The sequence below is a fragment of the Hyperoodon ampullatus genome, assembly GCF_949752795.1.
Source record: "Hyperoodon ampullatus genome assembly, chromosome: 9".
Classification (NCBI taxonomy): domain Eukaryota; kingdom Metazoa; phylum Chordata; class Mammalia; order Artiodactyla; family Ziphiidae; genus Hyperoodon; species Hyperoodon ampullatus.
Window position 1 is genome coordinate 87,625,118 of NC_136922.1, and position 21,835 is coordinate 87,646,952.

Consider the following 21,835-nt stretch of genomic DNA (forward strand, 5'->3'; position numbering starts at 1 on the left):
TTGTCTGGCTTTTCTGTTTGTCCCTGCCTTCCTAGCATCTAGACAGGGCCTGGCATATCACAGCCTCTCAATAAATCTTTTATTGCAGGAAAAGATAGTGAATGGGGACAAACCAAATATAATCAGTTACTCCCTCTGGGAAGTGTTTACTATGAGAAGCATGTTGAGACATCATCAGAGAGTAAAAGACGGTTTCTTTTAGATGCCAAGATACTGGATTACTAGAGCTGTTGATCCCTGAAAATTGATGATCCATTGTCCAGTTCTCCATGAGGCCATCAATATATTAATGTAGGGGAACTAGAGAGATTAAATGGCTGCTCACAGTTTCCAGACCTTCCCCATGTATCCTTACAATAAACCCCATAGACTAAGGCAATGCCCCAGAGGCAGTGGAGGTAAATATGTACCCGTAGCAGATCTGAGGTACGGCAGACTCCTGAAGATTTTAAAATTTCTTTAGTCTTCTATTTTATCTTAACGTTTATACAAATTTGGGGGTCAGAATCATAAGATATCTACGAATTTAAAGCATTTGTATGTTAACATATCTATCTGTATTTATGTTAACATACGAATGCTTTAAATTATTTTACCATTTGTAAAATCTGTGCTGTAGGAAAGCCACGCTATCCAGGGTCTTTACATTCTCTGTGGCAATCATACCTCAGGGATACATTTTTTTAGTCTGAGAAGTGCTGGCATTTTTTTTCCTTTGCAACCCAAGTACTCTTTTAGCACAATTAATTCATTCTTCAGTAAATATTTATTGAACATCCACTATATGCAAGACACTCTAAAAGAACTAAGGATACAATTGTGAACAAGATATGCATGACTCCTACCTTCATGGGAGTTATAGTTTAGGGAGAGAGAATGAGAAATAAAGAGGAAATAAAAATATATTGTGGGACTTCCCTGGTGGCGCAGTGGTTAAGAATCTGCCTGCCAATGCAGGGGACGCGGGTTTAAGTCCTGGTCTGGGAAGATCCCACATGCTGCGGAGCAACTAAGCCCGTGTGCCACAACTACTGAGCCTGCGCTCTAGAGCCCACGAGCCACAACTACTGAGCCTGTGCTCTAGAGCCCGCGAGCCACAACTACTGAGCCTGTGCTCTAGAACCCGTGAGCCACAACTACTGAGCCTGTGCTCCAGAGCCCGCGAGCCACGGCTACTGAGCCTGTGTTCTAGAGCCCGCGAGCCACAAATACTGAGCCCGCGTGCTGCAGCTACTGAAGCCCATGTGCCTAGAGCCCGTGCTCTGCAACAGGAGAAGCCACCGCGATGAGAAGCCCACGCACCGCAATGAAGAGTAGCCCCCAATGGCCGCAACTAGAGAAAGCCTGCATGCAGCAACAGAGACCCAACACAGCCAAAAATAAATAAAATCTAAAAAAAAAAAAAAGAATTAAAAAACATATATTGTGATGTTTGCTAAGATAAGGAAGGAAACTCAGGGTGACAAGGGAAATGTAAAAAAAAATGGCACCTAACCCCGAAATAGGTGATGAGGACTGATTTTCCAGAATGAAATAATCTGAAAAACAAGCAGAAGTTAGCCAGGTGAAGAATGGGGGAGAGTATTCCTGGCTTGGTTTAGACTAAGCTCTCTCTGGAGACCAGAGAGAGCACAGAATTTATAGGAGCCAATTCCGTGTGTTAGTGTGGCTGGAGTAGGGAGTGCAGAGGAGAAAGAGAAGAGAAAAGCTAGAGAGGTAATCAAGGCAGGATATGAAAGGCCTATGCTAAGGACTTTCAGTGTTACCCAAAGGGAATAGAAAGTCACTGAAAGTCCGAGAGAGTCATCTTAGGAAGAACTGACTTATGTGTTTTTTTAAAAAAGATCACTCAGGGACCATAACTCTGTGTCTGGAAAAGAACAAGGACTTGACTTACATTAGGGTAAGAGGCGTAATTAGCAAATTTGGAGCCCCAAACTAATTGAACCGAGTCACCATCTTAATCTTTTCCCCTTAAAAGTATCTTTTTCCCCCCAAATAACCACTAATCATCTTTGGAACTAATCAACCTTCTCTGGCCTCTTCACAGTCTCTGGACTCCTGACTTCATTGCTGGGATTATAGCATTCCCTCAAGGAACAAATACTTTCCCAGCATGCTGCAACACACAAAGCACATGTGATTTTAAAGGTTAACATATTGTGGCCTTTCTATTTGGCATTCTCCATCTGATATGCTAGTGGAGGCTACTACTGAGTTTTTCTCTGTGGAAACAGGAAGTCAGGAAAGGATTTGAGGAAGTTTGGGCAGGTTAATGATTATAACGGGAAAAGAATACAACTATAGTACTGAGGTGTTTCAACTTACTTGGTCATTCACTAAAAAACCCTTTGCTTGAGTTTTTCCGTTGGTCAGGTGGAGATGAAGACGCTATGCAGGCTTCCAGGGGTAGAACCACTTAGACAGTGAGAGAAGGGTACTTTGGTAATGCAGTGGCTAAGCCAAGGAATAAACATGCACAATGCTGACCTACAGGTATTTGATGGGAACATTATCTAAAGCTGCTAGATATTTAGAGCAAGTGTTCATTTTTAGATAAGGAGCTGGTATGATGCCCATATAGCATTCAGAGCACATGGGCTGTTATTCCCTCTGTGGTCATTTTCTTGAAATTCTCTGTCTCTCTCTCTTTTTTTTTAAATAATATTCTTTTTTTTAAACCCCGCATTTGTTTATTTATTTTTGGCTGCGATGGGTCTTCGTTTCTCTGCAAGGGCTTTCTCTAGTGGTGGCAAGCGGGGGCCACTCTTCATCACCGTGCGCGGGCCTCTCACTGTCGCGGCCTCTCTTGTTGCAGAGCACAGGCTCCAGACGCGCAGGCTCAGTAGTTGTGGCTCACGGGCCTAGTTGCTCCGCGGCATGTGGGATCCTCCCAGACCAGGGCTCGAACCTGTGTCTCCTGCACTAGCAGGCAGACTCTCAACCACTGCGCCACCAGGGAAGCCCGAAACTCTCTGTCTCGTGCTTTTTCAGAATTTGGGGGCTAAATATCTGTCAGTTAAAAGTACGTAGATTTACCAGCTGTAAGAATGACGACACCCAGCTTCCCAACTCTTTTAGGATTTTTCTGGTCTGTGGGTGAATGTCATTACTGAGCAAACCAATCGCGCGAGATGCGTATGAGAGAGCTCACAACAAATGCTTACCACGAAGGGCATCACAGACTGAAAACTGAACAAGATGAGAGGACACACAAACATTTCCTTTTCCTGTCTCCATGTGACTCTGGAACCGGGGGGGCGGGACAAGACGTGGAACCGGGGCGGGGGAGGGACAAGACGTTTAAAACCAGGACAACTCCAGAAGGAAAGGCCATTAGCTATTCCACTGCAATTCCCTTCAATGCTGTTTCCTTACAGAATTTAGAAACTGGAGAGAGCAGTGGTTTCCAAAGTCTCAAAGGCGTCCCTTCTCCAACTTCTTCTCATTTTCCCTTCCTGGCCCGTAACTACAATTTATTTTTTTCATAATGTTTTTGGCTTTCCCCTTACCTCAGCTTTCAAGAAAAGTCATTTGAGACATTCCTCTCCAAGCCCCACTGGAGAGCCCCTCAGATGTTCACACTCCAGTCCCAGTTTCCGCCTGTCAGTCTTTCAGGATGGTTCAGCGGCGGAGACCCCCAGGGTGAATCGCCGGCCCGCGCGCGACTCACCGCTTCACGCAGGGGTAACGACGCGAGACCGGGAGAGCTGACGGCTCAGGCGGGCCGCGGCTCCTTTAAGAGCAGGCCCCGCCTCTCCCCCTCCCGGCGCGGCTGGCGGTCGGCGGCGGCCTCTACGGTGCTGACAAGATGGCGGCTGGCGGGGCTGTCTCTGCGACGCCCGAGTGCCGGCTTCTGCCCTACGCGCTACACAAGTGGAGCTCCTTCTCTTCCACCTACCTTCCTGAGTAAGTGCTTGGCCCTGGGCTCGGGCTGCCCTACTCCTCGGCGTAAGCACGGCTGGGCCAGGGGGGCCGTGGAGGGCAACCGCGTCGAGAGGCCCAGGCGGGGCCTGGTGAGGGGGACGCGCGGCCTCCGGAGTCTCAGTCCAGCCGCCGAGAGCGTTGCACGCCCCCGCCTCCGGGAGGGGTTAGGATCCAGAGTGCGAGATTCGGGTGGAAGGGGCAAGGTGTGTGGAGGGGCCGAGGCGCGTAGGACAACGGGGAGCCAGGTGATGCGGCGGCCGGGCTTGGGGGTTGAGAAGGGCTTGGGGGCGGGCGGCTCAGGGAGGTGGAGCAGGAGTTGGGGCTTTCGGGACCGGACGGCGGGCAAACTGGTGAAGATGTCTAAGGGCGTCCGAGGTGGTGGGAGACGGGGGGCGGTTCAGTCGATTGCTGCCGGGACAAAGTGTAAAGCTGAGAAGAGTGACTGTTCCTGGGGGAGGGGGGGTGGTCATTAAAAGCGATTAGTTCCAGGAGAGTGGTAAAAGTCACCGACGGCTGAAGAGTTGTGGAACCTATCTGTGCAAGTGGGGAGACGTTGTAGGATTTGCGGAGGGTATCTTTTCCGGCTGGTAGTTCTGAAAAAGATAGAGAGTGGGCAGGAGGGACATTACAGAGGAGTTCCATTATATGATGGCTCAGAGCATGGATTTATGTCGACACAGACCAGTTTCCCAGCCCGGAAACTCAGATATAGACAGAAAAGTATGACTTTAATGAATTTGACTTCCAACACTCGTTTGCTCTGGATCCGCAATTTAGGTGTTAAAAAGAGTTCCAGTGCGTTACAGAAAAACCGTGCGTTTTTCTGTAGCAGATTGCTTCTGAAATGCTGACAGTGCTTTCATTCAGTATTTGCTTATGTCTGAGAGAAGGAGCAGATCGAACTCCACTTTTACATACTGATAGAGAAACTGGCTTAGTAAAGTTTTAAGCTCTGTGCAGACCCTGAAGAAAAGTGCTAGCTGTCCCCCGGACCGTCATTTTACAAGTCTAGGAATGATTTTATGAACAAAACAAGTTACAAATAATATGTTTTTCTTACTGAACAAAGTGACTAGATATGTGACGCATACTCAAAAGTTTTCCACCTATATTTCAAAAAGTCTTCACATTTTCTCCAATTTGATTTCTCTGGTCACATCAGTCAGAAATCTAAAAATGGAGCTGTGACTAGGAGAATCTAACTCTCTTGACTGCCAGCCCATTGTCCTATTCTCCAGGTCAAGGGTTGGCAGTCAGGACTTCAGTAGGATGTGGTTCAGTGAGGGGTGCCAGGTGACCTGTGGCCTAATCTGGCCTGTGTGGCCTGTTGATGGCTACTGTATGGCTGTGTCCCTGATTGATGCTGGCATCCAGCTTTTAGTGTGAGAGTGAACAAGGTAAACATTCTAGGCCTCAGCTGGAGTTGAAGTGTGGCCCTAGGTACTTGACTTCTGATTTTCAGGGCTTAACAAATTGAGTCTGAAGGTAATCAGAATTTTTCTATACCCAGGTTAGGATCACAGATAGTTGGGAACTGGAAGGGCATTGTTTGATCTAATAACTCTGGAGATATTTTCCTGGTCTTAAGTTAGACTACTTCCAGGGTTTCACTCCTTAAATTTCTGTCGTAGGGGTGAGACTTGGATATCACAAGTCCCATCTGAGTTATGAATAAAAAAGAAAGAGTACATTTCAAGCAGGAAATGATTTAGTGGGATGGCAACTTTTTTTTTTTTTTAACATCTTTATCGGAGTATAATTGCTTTACAATGTTGTGTTAGTTTCTGCTGTATAACAAAGTGAATCAGCTATATGTGTACATGTATCCCCTTATCTCCTCCCTCTTGCGTCTCCCTCCCACCCTCCCTATCCCACCCCTCTAGGTGGTCACAAAGCACCGAACTGATCTCCCTGTGCTATGTGGCTGCTTCCCACTATCTATTTTACATTTGGTCGTGTATATATGTCAATGCTACTCTCTCACTTCGTCCCAGGTTCCCCTTCCCCCTCCCCGTGTCTTCCATTGACAGATGAATGGATAAAGAAGATGTGGCACATATATACAGTGGAATATTACTAGGCCATAAAAAGAAACCTAATTGAGTTATTTGTAATGAGGTGGATGGACCTAGAGTCTGTCATACAGAGTGGAGTAAGTCAGAAAGAGAAGAACAAATACCATATGCTAACACATATATATGGAATCTAAAAAAAAAAAAGAAAAAGGTTCTGATGAACCTAGGGGCAGGACAGGAATAAAGAGGCAGCTTTACTTTGACTTACATCTCGTTATCCTGGCGCCAGATTTGAAGTGGGCAGCTTTCTAGTTTTGGAGTTAGAAGGCAGCCGTTTGAAATAGGAGAAATCTGTTGTTACGGTTTTCTCAAATATATTTGTAAACTAGTATTTAGTGCATATTTAACTCTCAAACACTTTCATTTACAGTGTTTTTAGTCTTTATAATATTCTGTTGACTTATCCAGTACAGTTTTTATTTTAAAGCACTAAACTATTGTAATAGAGGAGTAATCTGAACTTTTTCTTTGAAGGAGTATAGTTGAGTATTATGGAGCTTGAGTTTGAGAGTTTTGTGTCTGCTGGATTGGTGTGTGCCATGCCTGGACTTCTAATTGCAAGTAAGGATGGCACTGAACTTCTATTAGCAAGTGAGGATGTTATAACTTTGTATAATAGGAAGTGTGAGAAAGGGATTGACTTTACTTACTTTTGCCCTAAAATCCTAACAGCAATTGCTATATCTTTACTGGCAGCGACAGTCATGTTAAAGTACTTTTTTTTTTTTTTTTTTTAATTTATTTTTGGCTGCATTGGGTCTTTGTTGCTGCGCGCGGGCTTTCTCTAGTTGAGCCGGGGCGGGGGGCGGGGGCGGCTATGCTTCTTTGCGGTGCGCGGGCTTCTCGTTGCGGTGGCTTCTCTTGTTGTGGAGCACGGACTCTAGGCGTGCGGGCTTCAGTAGTTGTGGCACAAGGGCCTAGTTGCTCCATGGCATGTGGGATATTCCAGGACCAGGGATCGAACCAGTGTCCCCAGCATTGGCAGGCGGATTCTTAACCACTGCGCCACCAGGGAAGTCCTTAAAGTATTTCATAAACAGGCATAATTTCAAGTAAAGCCTTTTGTTGAAATTGTCTACAGAATAGCAAATATTTATTGATTACAAGTCACTGATCAAGGCATTTTGAGGGAATAATAATAAAGCAGTAACAACAATGGGAAACATTTATAATGTGCCTTCCATTTGCTAGGCTCTCTTATGAACACTTAAGTGTATTATCTCATTTAATTCTCAAAACAATTATATGAGGAATCTTCATTTTCCAGCTGAAGAGACGGGGAGATGTTAAAACTTGCCGCAGGTCACACTGCTGGACAGAATCAGGATTTGAACCCAGGTAGTCTGACTCCAGATTCTGTGGTCTTAACTGTAGAGCTGATCTGCTTCTGCACAAAGGTGGAGACAGGAATTCAGAGATTTGGAAGAGTTCTTGTGTTAAAGGCACTTACATTTTAGTTGTGAAAGACATGAAGTCATGAAAAAAAGAAAAATTTGGATCTCTATTTTTTTTTCCTGCAGACTTAAAAAAACGTTTTCCTTCTCTCAAAGTCAGAAAAGAACATTTTCCCTTCTAACCCTTTTAGATTTATTTGGACTTTAAAAATGTTAAAGCAGATCAAGTTGTAGATAACACATTTTTATTTTGAAACTAATGAAGTGGCCTTTCATTTTTCAGTGTGCTTAAAAAAGTTTGCTTGTATTTTACTTTTTTCTGAAGTTTACAACTAATTTGGGAATTAAGAGAAATGTGTCTATTTAAATGATGATTAATTCTTAGAATTACATGCACTCTTATATGTAAAAATATTTTATAAACTGCTCATCTCTATACTCAGTTGTTTATTGCTCTAGCTAATAGTGATACTAACTACAATTTATGGAGCACCTACTGTGTGCAAGATGATTTTTGTATATAGTTTTACCTAATCCTTACAACAAACCTGCAAGATAGGTATTGTATCTATTTTGCATATGAGGAAACTGAGGTCCATATAGGTTAAGTAATTTACCCAAGGTCATATAGTTTTCAGGAGGCTTGGCAAGTTCTCGGACTTAAAAACTCTTGCGTGTGCCTCTAGTAACAACCACTGCTTGAGAACCTTCTATTTGTCAGGCACCATGCTTAGGACTTAGATTGTGTTCTTTTGATTTCGTATTTATAAAAAAACCCTATGATAAATATTATCATTCTCTTTTACAGCTAGGGAAACTGAGGTTCAGAGAGGTAAGTTAAATTGTCCAGGTCTAAGAGTTGAAAGGGTAGGAGATAGGACTCTGATCTTGGACCTCCTGACTTCTGTTATCAAAGAAGAATACTGCTCCTTCAGTATTTTACATGGCTGTAATATGTTCCTAATTGGGAATACAGATAAAAAGTACTATAAGGTGAGAATGGAGAGAGGGAATTACATGGCTGTAATATGTTCCTAATTGGGAATACAGATAAAAAGTACTATAAGGTGAGAATGGAGAGAGGGAAAGATATTTAGGTATATTTTATCTCGACATTTAAGGTTTTTATGTATTAATATAAAAATTGGGAGGACCTTTGAAAGTATATTTACACATTAGGTAATTTTATTGTTGTAGAATGATCCTTCTTTTATTTACATGTTAGTGAAAGACTTCATTAGTTTAGATGGTAAAATTGGATGCATTTTTAAGTGTTTACCTTTTTCCTGTTAGTCTACTTCATTACTTAAAATCAGACATTAATTAAAACTGTACCTTTGTGAATATGTGATTCATGGTTCAGAGTAAAAGTGATATAATTTGACAAGTAGGTTAGGAGGTGAACCTATTTCAACTATTTTAAAATTCCACATTTAAAAGTGAGTATATATTTTTTCTAATTGCCAAAAAAAACCCACCCTAAGTTACTTGAGGAATATTTGCAAAATATACACGCACAGAAGCAAAATTTAAATTAACCTTAATCCCACCACCCAAAGATAACTAATCACCCTGTGATATATATCATTCCAGATATTCTGTTGTGTCTATATCTATTTTCCAATTTGATATTGTCCTGTTTGCTGTTCTGTATTCTTTTTCCTTCGTAATATATGATAAATATTTCCTCATGTTATTAAATATTTTTCTATATTATCATTTGTTATGGATACACTATAATCCATATAATGATTTTATGGCATTTTATTTAATCGGCCCCCTATTGTGGGACATTTAGTCTTTCTGGGTTTGTTTTGTTTTTGTTGTTCTTCGGCCATTAGAACAACATGGAGTAAAAGTGATATAATTTGACAAGTATACTAATGTCTCATTAGTAATGAGACATTCTGCCTTACAGAAACAAATCTTGAACTCATTTATGATGAGTTCTGAGATGCTGAATTGTTGGATTAAAGATATCAATTTATTTTCCTACTGTCTGTGTAGGGAACTCTGTTTCTATGTACCCTGGGTTTACTTTGGTATTATCCTTAGTAATTTGGGATTAAGAATGTGGTTTTGGGGCGTCCCTGGTGGCGCAGTGGTTGGGAGTCCGCCTGCCGGTGCAGGGGACGCGGGTCTGTGCCCCGGTCCGGGAGGATCCCACATGCCGCGGAGCGCCTGGGCCCGTGAGCCATGGCTGCTGAGCCTGCGCGTCCGGAGCGCTCCGCAGCGGGAGAGGCCACAGCGGTGAAAGGCCCGAGTACCAAAAAACAAACAAACAAAAAAAAAGAATGTGGTTTTGGTCAGATAGGTCCTTAGAGATGTCTGGAGAGTGCTTACATAATTCAAAAGTGACATTGTTCCTTATCATTTCTCCCCCCCCCATTTTAGCTTTTAAATGGATTTTTATTTTATTAATCACATACATTTGAAAAATAGAACACATTTGTGAGATTTATTATTTATTTGGTGTATAGACAGTGATTACTATGCATATGAATTTGAGGATTTTTTACAATCCCAAAGGCATCTGAAACCCAGGAGTTGTGAGTCACTAGTTTCACCAGTTGGAGGTATTCAACGCCCTGGAGACTGGAGACTGTCATGCTGTTTCTTTCCTTCCCTTTTTTCCCTTTCCCTAAACTAAGGTTAGTACTGGCCTGGCTTGGGAACCTTACTGGCCAGTGGAAGTTCTAAGACTGATATTTTCAGGCTGATGATATTAGAACTTCAGGAAAATAAAGATACCCGAGATAGAGGAAGAGCTTGAGGTGGGTCTAAGATTAGAGATTGAATCTGTGGAGCTGGCTCCTAGGATTGGATCTTTGTGAACTTTACCAAGTTATGATTCTTCTCTGAGCATCATCACTTTCCTTCTGTGTAGAAATACTTTTTATCTTGATCAAATGTTGGGAGGTTTAGTATTATGTTTAATTTCTCTTTTTCTTTTGGCAGATAGATAGCTCTATTATTTGCATTAACTTTTTTTGAGACTGATACAGGGACTGTGTGATGTTCTGCTATTGGTAAGATGCATTTCAGCTGTTTGTGGTGATCTGACTTTGCTATATGTCAGTCATTCAGAAGTCATCTTTGGAAATATGAGAGATTTTCTAGATTTTAATTTTATAGGTGTAGCTATTAGCACCTAAGAATGGTTTTCTTTGTATTGACTCTGTTTGGGATTTCTGGCACCTCTCGAATTTATAGCATGACTCCCATCAGTTCTGAAAAAATTTTGATAGTCTTCAAATATTCTTTCTACACCCTTCTTTTTCTCCTTTCCTCTCTGACTTCAATTAAATCCATACTCTACCTTTTGTCCTGTCCCATATGTCCTTTATGCTTTTTTCTGTCTTTTTTTATCATTTTTTTTTTCTCTCCTTATTTCATTCTGGATAGGCTTTACTTGCCTGTGTTCCAGTTCACTGATTCTCTATTCTGGTATGTCCAGTCAGCTTTTAATCCCATCTCTTTTATTCTTGGGTTCAGCTATTTTTTAGTATTTTTTAGTGCTAGACTTTTCATTTGATTTTCTCTCTTTTTAAAAATAGATTCTAATTCTCTGGTGAAAATCTCCACATTGTGACATCAATCAAGCTGCTAAAAAGTCTGTGTCTGAAAACTGCAATATCTGGATCTCTTGTAGGTCTATTTCTCTTGTCTTTTATCACACATTTTATCTTGGTGTGTCTGGTAATAATAATAATTATTATCACTATTACCATTATTTTGGGGAGTAACTTTTTCTGAATACCACACATTATATTTAGAATTTTAGATACAATTACAAATTACAGTTAGTTGCCTAATGTTATAACATTTCTTTAGAGAGGATTCACCCATCTTCTGGCAGGCAGATAAAATAGAGGCAGATCACCTCAACAGTCAGGAACTGAGCTGACTTGAGGCTGAGTTTTGGGTTTTGTGAACATCTAGTTTGCACAACTTTGGTAGCCCTCCAGGGAACCCAACTGAGAGACTAGGTGTTTCTAGGGCCTCTCCTATTTTTGCCTTTCCAGCAGCATGAGACTCCTAAAAGGAGGAGCTCCTTGCTTTCAGTTGCTTTCTGCTGGCTTTTTAGCCTCTTGCTTTTTGCAGTTTAAGAATCGACACATGCTTTAAGAGGAAAATCAGTATGCAGCGTCAGGTTTGTTCTTCTGTACCTACCTTTTCTATAGGATCTTAACCCCTCAGGTCTTGGATGTCATGGCAAGACCCAGTTACCAAGTTTTGTCCCCCTACCCCCTTGAAATTGCCAAGAGCTCTGCTGACTTTTCTGCCCTTTAGTAGCTGTCTTTTCCTGGCTTCTCAGCTCCTCAGCCCCTTTCCTGTGCCATTAAAGAAATAGGTGGAACGTCCTGAGAGGGAAAGCTGCCCAGAATGTGGGGCTCCCTTTAACAAGTTCTTTGGCATCTCAAATCCTAACTGCCTCAGAAAATCTCTGATACCTTAAGAACTTTTTTTTTTCTATTTTAAACAGCTTTTCTAGTTGTAAAAGGTAATGTGTTGGTCTGCTGCAGGCTATTCTGTCAAATCACAGAAAACGCAGAAATCTTTCTGTGTTTAGTTCTTATGAAATAGACTTATATTTTCTAGGCTTATGAATTCCTCATGGTTATGTTAATGTACTATCCTAATACTTGGGCCCCAGATTTTTTTGCACAGTGTTTTCCTTCATTTTGCCTTTTGACACCTTAACTGCTTATTCCTAATATCTGATGGGAAAAATTAGGGACTATGAATAACATTATTTGTTAGCAATTGTTTTAAATACTTACTGACTAAAATGAGATTTATTCTTGGTTTTATTGATGATTCATAATTCTCTTTTGAGACTTGTTTATGAGGTCCAGAAATTGAGAGTTTTATCTTTGTCATAGTATATAGTTATTTTCCCTTCCTATAATGTGATTTTTATATTATTTACCTTTTTTTTTTTTTTAGAACTTTCATGGGAATATTTATGTGAAGGCATTGTTCAGAAGGAAGATACTTGGGTGTAATGTAAATTTTTTGGTTTGTAAATACTGTTAGTATTTAATACTTTTTAAATATCCTTACATTTCTTCAATATGACTGGTATTTATTATAGTTATCACCTATGTACTTGTTAAGACATGTTGTTTTGTATAAATAGAAATGTTAAGTTATGTTAAGCATCCTTGGGTATGTCCCCTTTCCCCTTCCTCTCATTGTCCCCTTTCTTCCCTTTTGATCTAAGTAGTTTGATCAGAAGAGCCCTAAAACCTAATTCCTACTTATTCTTCAGCTGTCAGCTGGAATGTCACTCTCACAGCAAAGCCTGACTTACCCCTGTCCCACCAAAGAAGCCTGGCACCCCTTCCCCACCCCTACAGTTAAATGCTTTCATACAAATGTATACCCTTCTCATATATCACTTTATATAGTTTATAATTATGCATTTATTTGTATAATTGTTTGATTAATAGCTGTCCCTCCAGCTAGACCACAAGCTCCATAAGGACTATGAAAATTTTCCCCCTCATCATTGTAGTCTAGCATAGTGTTTATTAAATGCATACATGAGCTAATTAGGCATTTAGACTACTTTTCTTCTTTTAATAGAGTTTTGTTCTTGGGTTAGATGGAGTCATATACTGGCCATGTTAAAAATATTTATTTAGTTTTAATAATAAGTTTTAAATCTGTGCTATAAACGTTCATGGTTTTCATAATTTTTCGCAATTTCAGAGAACATTTTAAGTGAAATTGGTTATCTTGGGGTGGGGATATTGCATTTGGAAGAACTTGGGAGAGAAAGCTTCTTACCTATCTTGCTATTTTAAAAAGTTTTTATTATTAAGGTTATTTATATTATTATGGGCAGTTTTTCTAATGAGACCTCGAGAGCTTTAAAGCTTAGTTTATTACAGAATCTGATTTGGCTAATAGCTTTTAATAGTTTTAGAATATATTGCCAATATTTTGATTAATTTTAGGATAAGGATCATTTTCTCCAATTCCTTAAATATAAGTATTTAATAGAAAGTAGGAAAAGTAATATAAAAAGTTAGTTGACTTTTTAACATAGTAATGTTTTTGGTTTGGTAATTTGCATCCCATGCATTCAGCTACTTAAAAAGTGTAGTTCAGTGGTTTTTAGTATGTTCATGGTTATGTGCAACCATCACTGCAGTCAATTTTAGAACATTTTCATAATCTCAAAAAGAAACTATACCCTTTGTTATGATCTGCTTACTTTCTTATCCCTGAGCAACCACTGATTTACTTTCTGTCTCTATAGATTCTGGACATTTCATATAAATGAAGTCATAGAATATGTAATCTTTGTGATTCGCTCCTTTCAGTTAGCATAGTGTTTTCAAGGTTCATTTATGTTGTAGCATTTAGCAGTACTACATCCTTTTTATGGCAGGTAATATTCTATTGTATGGGTATACCACATTTTTATCCATTCATTAGTAGATGGGCATCTAGGTTGTATTCCCTTTTTTGGCTGCTGTAAACATTTGTGTACAAGTTTTTTGTGTGGTTATATGTTTTCATATCTTTTGGGTAAATGCCTAGGAGTGGAATTGCTGGGTCATATAGTGATTCTATGTTTAACTGTTTAAGGAACTGTCAGGCTGTTCTTGGTTAATTTTTTTTTTCCCCCTCTGTTATTGAGGTAGTGTCAAACTGATTAGTGCATATGAATTGAAGCCCTGTAAGGAAAGTGACCACCTGGAATTAGATAGCAGCAAATCACTTGACTTCAAGTCTTACTCTGAGAACTTTCTGTGACAGTTGAGCTAGTCTTTTATCTTCTTTTATTTTTGTTCAGAATGCATGTATATGGACTGGCTTCATGTCTTCATCTTTTAAGTTATTTACCTACCTATCAGTGTACATACTTACATGGAGACATACATACATTCACACATACTTTGGTAAGTAGTTCATGGTGGGGATGTTAATTGAAAGTTGGTATTTTTTTTCTAAAATTTATGTAGTTTGTTAACATGTGAAATATTGACTGGAAGATATTTATGAAACTTGTTTATGAATTCTTTCCTTAAACTGAGGCATAGATTTTAAAAGAGCTGAAAATAATTTCAAGTTTGACAGAATAGTTTCTTCTAGAATATAGAATTTTAGATGATTAGAAAACTCACATATCTAGTTCTGAAAGTTTAAGTCTTGTCATCTATCATCTCCATTTTCTACAACCTAAAATGCTACTATGGGTGACAGGTTAAAGAAAACTTTGTTTTTTATTTTTATTGCTACATTGTGGTATTTGAGTCACAATTATGGCTTTTCACATTTTTGGCTACCTGTGCCATAAACAAATTATTGGGTGCCTCTAACTCCTGAATAATAGCCAAGCCTATTTGAAGTTATGAGAGAGAATTTCTGGTGATGAACTATCTGTACCTATAATAGTACAATAGAAGGTAGGAAAAGCTAAGTTCAGGTGAGTGATAAAAGTAGTAAATGCTACAGAAACTAGAGGTGAGATTCAGAGAATGGAGCTTCTACTGTTGGCATGGGCTTGAGGAGAGACTTCTTGGAAGAGGTTAATGAGCTATGATTTCCTTTGTGTACAGATCTAATTTATTTTACCATTCTTCATGTTTCTTGAATGCAGGAATTTATCTTTACCCTTGTGCATATTCAGCAACTCCTATTTGGGAAATCCGGTTAACATTTAGCATTTGTTGAGTTAGTGTAGCATATCAGAACCAGGAAGATGCTTGGAGGTAGACTTTTCCCAGACAGTATACAGGGCAGTTGATACAGGCTGGATCATTGGTCAGGTACTTCTTCCATATATATTATATATGTGGACTGGTGTCCATATTTCTCTCCAGAATCACCAGTTTTTAGTACTTTAAGTAAATCTTTTTCTTTTTATTCAGGTTTGTTTCATATATACAGTTATAAAAGATACTGTTTACTGAAGGTGGCTTGGCTGATGGTGTTTCAAAGTCACTTGCTGTATTCTGTTCCTCTCTGAACAGCTAACATTTATCCTACCCATTATTTGACAGTGAACTCCTCCCCTCTACTTATTTATACTTTATGATTTTGTATATTAGGAGAAATAAGCGTTAATTTATCTATATACATTTAGGAGACTTGCCGCTCCCTATTGCAGAAATTTAAGTGTAATGAAAACAAAACTCTTTGAATTTTATTTTATTCTTTTGAGGAAATTTAGTAAGATATGATGAATTTTTTACGGTATTCTAACCTGCTTTTCCAGGGCATTTAGGGCAGTGATTATGTTTATATTTATCTAAAATGTAATGCATGGATTGCAAATTAATCCTCTAGCAAGTATCTAATACTATTGATAGAAATGTTACTATTGCCCTTAGATTTACTAGATTTAATAGAACAATTTTTTTGAGATGTCCTTGAATTATGATGGGCTATTAGGCTGCTATTAAAAAGTAAGTTTTAGAATATTTTTTAATGTAGAGAAAATCTTCCAGATACAATAGCATATAAAAGACCTACAGATCAAAAAAAAAACACAATGCCTTATTAAATGGCTTGCTCCGATTTATCTTTAAACGCACACACCCACCCCCTTTTGTATGCTTATGCATATAGAAAAGACTGCAAAGAAATTTACTAAAGTCTTAACAGTGATTATCTCTGGGATGTAGTAATTGTGTTGATTTCTATTTTTTAATGCCTTTTCTCTGGACATTGCCCAAAGTTTTAAATTTTATTTTATTTTAACAAATTTATACATTTAAACAACAACAAAAAAAGTAGAGGTTGTGTGTGAGTGTATGTGATTGGCTTGTTCGATTATAAACACAAATTAAAGGATCTTAATCCCATGTTAGTTTGAATTTTATTTTTTGGAAAGTGAGGAGCCATCAAATAATTTTAAGTGGAAAAGTGATGTGACTAAAGTCAGTGGTTTAAAATTTAAAAATTTAAACACTCTTGATAAACAACAAGGTCCTACTGTATAGCACAGGGAACTATATTCAGTATCCTGTGATAAACCATAATGGAAGAGAATATGAAAAAGAATATATATATGTGTAACTGAGTTACTTTACAGCAGAAATTAAATATAACATTGTAAATCAACTATACTTCAATTAAACTAAAAAAAATTTTTTTTAAACATTCTTAAGAGCCAATAATTTCCATTTTTAGTAGCTAATTTTGAGCAGCAGTCTTCAAATTGGGGCACGCTTATCCCTGGGAGTTCGTGTACACTTGCCAAGGTATACATAGGCAAAAATAGTTTTGAAGGATTCGATTTCCTGATCTATTGTCATTGTGTATTTTTTCTTAAAAATTGATCAGCCTGAGAACTTGCCCGTGGTTTAGGCCCTTGCTACTCAAAAGTGTGGCCCACTCACCAGCAGCATTGCCTTTACTAGTTGCTTGTTAGAAATGCAGAATCTCAGACCCACCCCAGACCTACTGAGTCATAATCTGCATTTTTAACAAGAACCCCAGGTGATTTACCTGCACTTTAAAGACTTCTAGCTGTCCCATATCCTATTTCATGATTGCAAAAGAGGCATGCCTCTCATCTATTACACGGAGTGTAAAAATCTTCAGAGTGCCAAAAAAAAAAAAAAACCTTCAGAGTGCCAAAGGACTTATAAAAGTTGATATTGAAATTGAGAAAGTGAATGACTGGAAAAACAAAAATCCTCTTGTAATATAGGTGGCTCTCAAGTTCTTTTTTTTTTTTTTTTTTTTTTTGCTGTACGCGGGACTCTCACTGCCGTGGCCTCTCCCGTTGCGGAGCACAGGCTCCGGACACACAGGCTCCGCGGCCATGGCTCGCGGGCCCAGCCGCTCCGCGGCATGTGGGATCTTCCGGAATCGGGGCACGAACCCGCGTCCCCTGCATCGGCAGGCGGACTCTCAACCACTGCGCCACCAGGGAAGCCCTCAAGTTCTTTTTTATTTATTTTTTTGGCCATACCACACAGCATGTGGGATCCCAGTTCCCCAACCAGGGGTTGAACCTGTGCCTCTTGCATTGGAAGCACAGAGTTTTAACCACTGGGACGTCCTCAATTCTTTCTTTTTAAAGAAAACAGAAGGAAGACGTAATCAACTTGTCTGTTGGTAGATCATAAAAAGTAATTTTTAATGATAGCTCATTATGTGATTTTTTTGTGTGTGTGTGTGGTACGCGGGCCTCTCACTGTTGTGGCCTCTCCCGCTGCGGAGCACAGGCTCCAGACGCGCAGGCTCAGCGGCCATAGCTCACAGGCCCAGCCCTTCGCGGCATGTGGGATCTTCCCGGACCGGGGCACGAACCCGTATCCCCTGCATCGGCAGGCGGACTCTCAACCACTGCGCCACCAGGGAGGCCCTATGTGAGTTTCTGACATATAATTCAGAAGGTAGTCAAAAAATGAATAGTACTAGCAGAAATTCTTTCTGTTCCCATGTATTTGTATAAGCAAGGTTTTCAATGCATACATCTATAAAAACAGATATAGACTTGATGCTGAATCTCATTTTTATTCTAGCAGTGATATTCATCTGTATATACATGAAATAATTGTAAAAAACAGAAAAAATCCTGCCCATATCTTTGAGAATCACTATTAATACCATTTCGCTCCATATTTAATCAGTATCTGTCGAAGTGCATAATATGTTTATATTGTTTTGGTCAATAGTGTACTTCTAATAGCATCCAAAAGAAATTTTTTAAATTTCTTGATCAAAGCCAAAAAAGTTTAATTTTAATTTATACTTTTTTTTCCAGAGAGGTCATATGGAGTGAGATATAAAAGACCCTGCAGCATAAAAGAATTACTACATTAGTTAAAATTCTGTAGGGAAAGTTTAAGGAAAAGCAAGAATAATATAAATTTTTGACTGTATGGGAAGAAGCTGTACTTTTAAAAAATAGATATTTTTATTCTGTTGGTACTTTTGAAAGAACAAACATAATAGCTTTATTTAAAATGACAATATTTAGAGTACACTGGAAAATACAAGTTTTACAATCATTATAAGCTATGAAAAATTTTTCTTGCCAACTTAAAAATGGTAAGAATATGCATAGATTTTCAAAATTATTTTAGGGAATATTTGAGCAAAAAAGCTTGAGTACCATTAACTGACAGCAGTAGATCCCAGTCTTGTTTGCACATTCAGATTACTTGGGGAGCTTTAAAAAATGCTGATGCCCCCAGGTCATAAAACAATCTATTCTTTTGGGCCTAGGCCCAAGATACTAGACTTAAGATGAAGCTCCCACAAAAATGGTCATTTTTCTGTAGTTATGTACATACACATCTGTTTTTTTTTCAGTAATTACATACATACACATAGCAAGTGATCTGAAATCTAGAACAAAAGGAAAAAGATAAGGAAACTAGTTAAAATTTGAGACTTGGAGGTTAGCCTTGATCCAGAAGGCCCACTTGCTCATTTTCACAACACATGGCTTAGTGAGAAAGTGATGGTTTTTAATCAGGATGCAGTACTTGGTAAGTGGGACTCAGGCTGGATTTCAGCTTTTCCTCCTCAGTGGGGTCTTGTGCAAAGTACAACGTGATACAGCAGCCCAGCACCTCTACCTAATAAGTCTAGAAAGATACCAGAAAAAATAGAGAAGAAATTTAAAAAAAGAAAAGAAAAAATTTCTGAGCTCAAGAAAGTTTCAAGTCATTCATTCGTTTGAAAAGGCCTACTGACTGTGAAGAGACTAAAAAAAGTACCCACAAATAATATACATTCTGATGTAGGAACTTGGTGCTAGAGAAGCTGCTTGCATGCACCCATCAGCTGGGCTTTGGGGGAGCCGTGTATACTCTAGGAGCAGGATGCTAGAGAAGCATCTGTACTGTAGAAACTGAGAGCTGGAGAAGCTACGTGTGCTGAGGGAGTCTTTTGGGCAAGGATACCTGAACTAGGAAACAAAAACACCCCTCAGTTCATTAGGGAGGAAGCAAAGACACCCACTGTGTCCTGAGATGACTCTCCCGCCCCACCTCTACAGACAAAACTTAACACTGTGCTAGCTGGCCAAGGAAAAATACTTAAAGAGCCCATATCCATTTCCAAGAAAAGGCAAAAAGGATGAGTTTAGAAGTGAGAGTGAGTAAATCCATAATTGGCACACCTATACTTCAGCTTTTGATACGATCTTTTAACTATTGTTCTCAGCATTTCCTTTATTTTTAAGCTAGTTGCATCTACTTAGTGTCTGAAGTTTTCTTCATTTGGGTTACCTTATGATGCCCATTATTGTTTCAGTTGAATTAATGTTACTAGTAGGCTTTTGTATTTTCATTTTCCATTCTTATAAAATAATAGGAGAAACGCAATAAAATATTTTAAAGATTGTAAAAATGGACACTGAACTATAAAGATGGCAGTGCTTTGGAAACAAATGCTGGCTGACGTACAGGGCATGTCAGCATGTGTTATATCGGCTGGCACAGTAGCTTGAACTATTGGTTGGATCAACTGATGAGCATTCTGAATTTAATAAAGGAAAGGCAGAGCTCTAAGCATATAAGATACAAAAGTGTGGGTCGTCTGAAAGTTAAATGAGGGAAGTTGATTATCACCTGTAATAAACTTGTCTTCAAAGTTAATACCACCAAACTGCTCACATTCCATATAATAATTTTAAAAAGTCAGAACAGCATTCTAATTCAAATTCTGTGCTACAGTGGTCTGTAATGAGACTTGCCATATGACATTTTACTAATCCTTGAGGAAAGCATAAAAACCAGTCAGTTCTGAACCTTGTTCAATTATTAATTATGTTATAGTTGTTAATTTATTTGTGAATTTTACATGAACAGACATACGTAGAACTGAATTTTTAAAAGACTGGCATACAATTACAGCAGTGTTAATCAGTGACGTACTTTGAAAAGTTCTAGAGATACAGAGATGTCAGGAGAAATTTTACTCTAAAGTTGGCACAAAAACAAGGTAGGCAAGTTTTTGTGGAGGGTGGTATCCATTGTAGTAATATTTGGCCTATAATATTTTTGAATTTTTTAATAGTTTTAAGATTACTATAAAATATTTTAAAATATTTTTTTAAAGCTCAGATCCTGTGGAGTCTCTCTGAGGAACAGTTTGAAAAATGCTGTGCCATAGGACTTAGGCCTTGGTCAAAGTTAACCTGTTATGAGAATAAGGGGAGAATTCTCACAAAATGAACAGTTTTGGATTAGTTAATATTGGTTTGACCTCTCACCATTAGTACAGTTTAAATCACTACATTAAGCTGGGGGGGAAAAGTTAGATCTGGTACAAAGGAAAACATGAAAAAAATTGAAATAGTGTAGTATAGAGAGACCAGTGAACAAGGACAGGAGATTGGGGCTCTAATCCCGGTTCTGTCATCAATTAATTGGTATTTTTGGATCAGTCATTAGTTTCTCTAGCCTTTTATTTATTTTCATACAAACCAAGAGGATCAGATGCTTAAGGTCTTTTTTGCACAGGATAGCATGGAGTATTACAGAATAGTTTTTAAAAATAAATGACGCATGTAGGGACTCAAATTAAACTAAATTGTTGCCCAGCAAAGATACTTTGAGGACTTCATTTATCAGAAGATGATAGTGATTATTTCCATAAAATTATTTACATATAAATGAAACCTTTGAAGGTGCTTGCAGACAGTTTGATATCTTACATCTTTCTGATTCCTTTGTGGGTATATTGTTATTTTGTCTGAGGTTTGAAGAGTGTGCATATTAAGCAGCAGTCAACCTTTCCCAGATCATGTCCAACTTTAACAGTCTTTGCTCTGGGTAGAAAGGGGCCGTTCTTAGTCTTGAAATGTATTCCGAAGGTGCTAATGTTTAATTTCAGAAACGATTGATGAGTCAGCCTTCTCAGATATTCAGCAAATGAGAACTATTTTTATATGAATGTCTCAGCAAATTTTTTTGTTTTTGGGTGGGTGGGTGCGGACACCAAACCACATTTGCTAGCTTTCCAAGTTGATTTTTGGCCAGTGAGAGTTTCCTAGTTTACCATTCTTCCATATAGGAATGTTTGTTTATTTTGTTGCCGTTCTCTTTTCCCCCATGGTTGCCGCATTGCTTTGTGTAGAGCGTGTATGTAGGTATATGTTCCCTATGTGCTTTGAGTCCTTAGAGGTAACTACTATAGTCTCACACATTTTCGAGTGCTTGGTAATAATAAGCAGAGTAGAGTTTTTCTCTGGATGATGGTAAGCAGATGGCCTACCATTTACTAGATCATTGACATCCTATAATTCTCAACAACGACTCTTCAAAGTGTAGTGTAGGTATTTATTTATAAATGCACACTAAGGCCAATAAGAGTGTAATAGCTTAATCAAGGTCATTTATGAAGTAAGCATTAGAACTGAGTTTAAAATCCACATCTTTATAAATTCAGTCATATTCTCTACATGACTAGGGCATATTAACAATGTGAGACAATTTTAGATCTCATTTAGAC

General features: G+C 38.8%; 1 protein-coding gene across 1 annotated transcript in view; it reads left to right on the forward strand.

The window, feature by feature from the left end:
- Window positions 1–3,811: 3,811 nt before the first annotated feature.
- Window positions 3,812–21,835, forward strand: part of MKLN1 (muskelin 1) — a gene marked incomplete at its 5' end in the record, with an annotated part of 178,683 nt that continues 160,659 nt past the window's right edge. Inside the window, one exon of the mRNA XM_079711119.1 lies at window positions 3,812–3,909. Within this exon, the coding sequence (XP_079567245.1) occupies window positions 3,812–3,909 (98 nt within the window). The remainder of the gene's footprint in view (window positions 3,910–21,835) is intronic.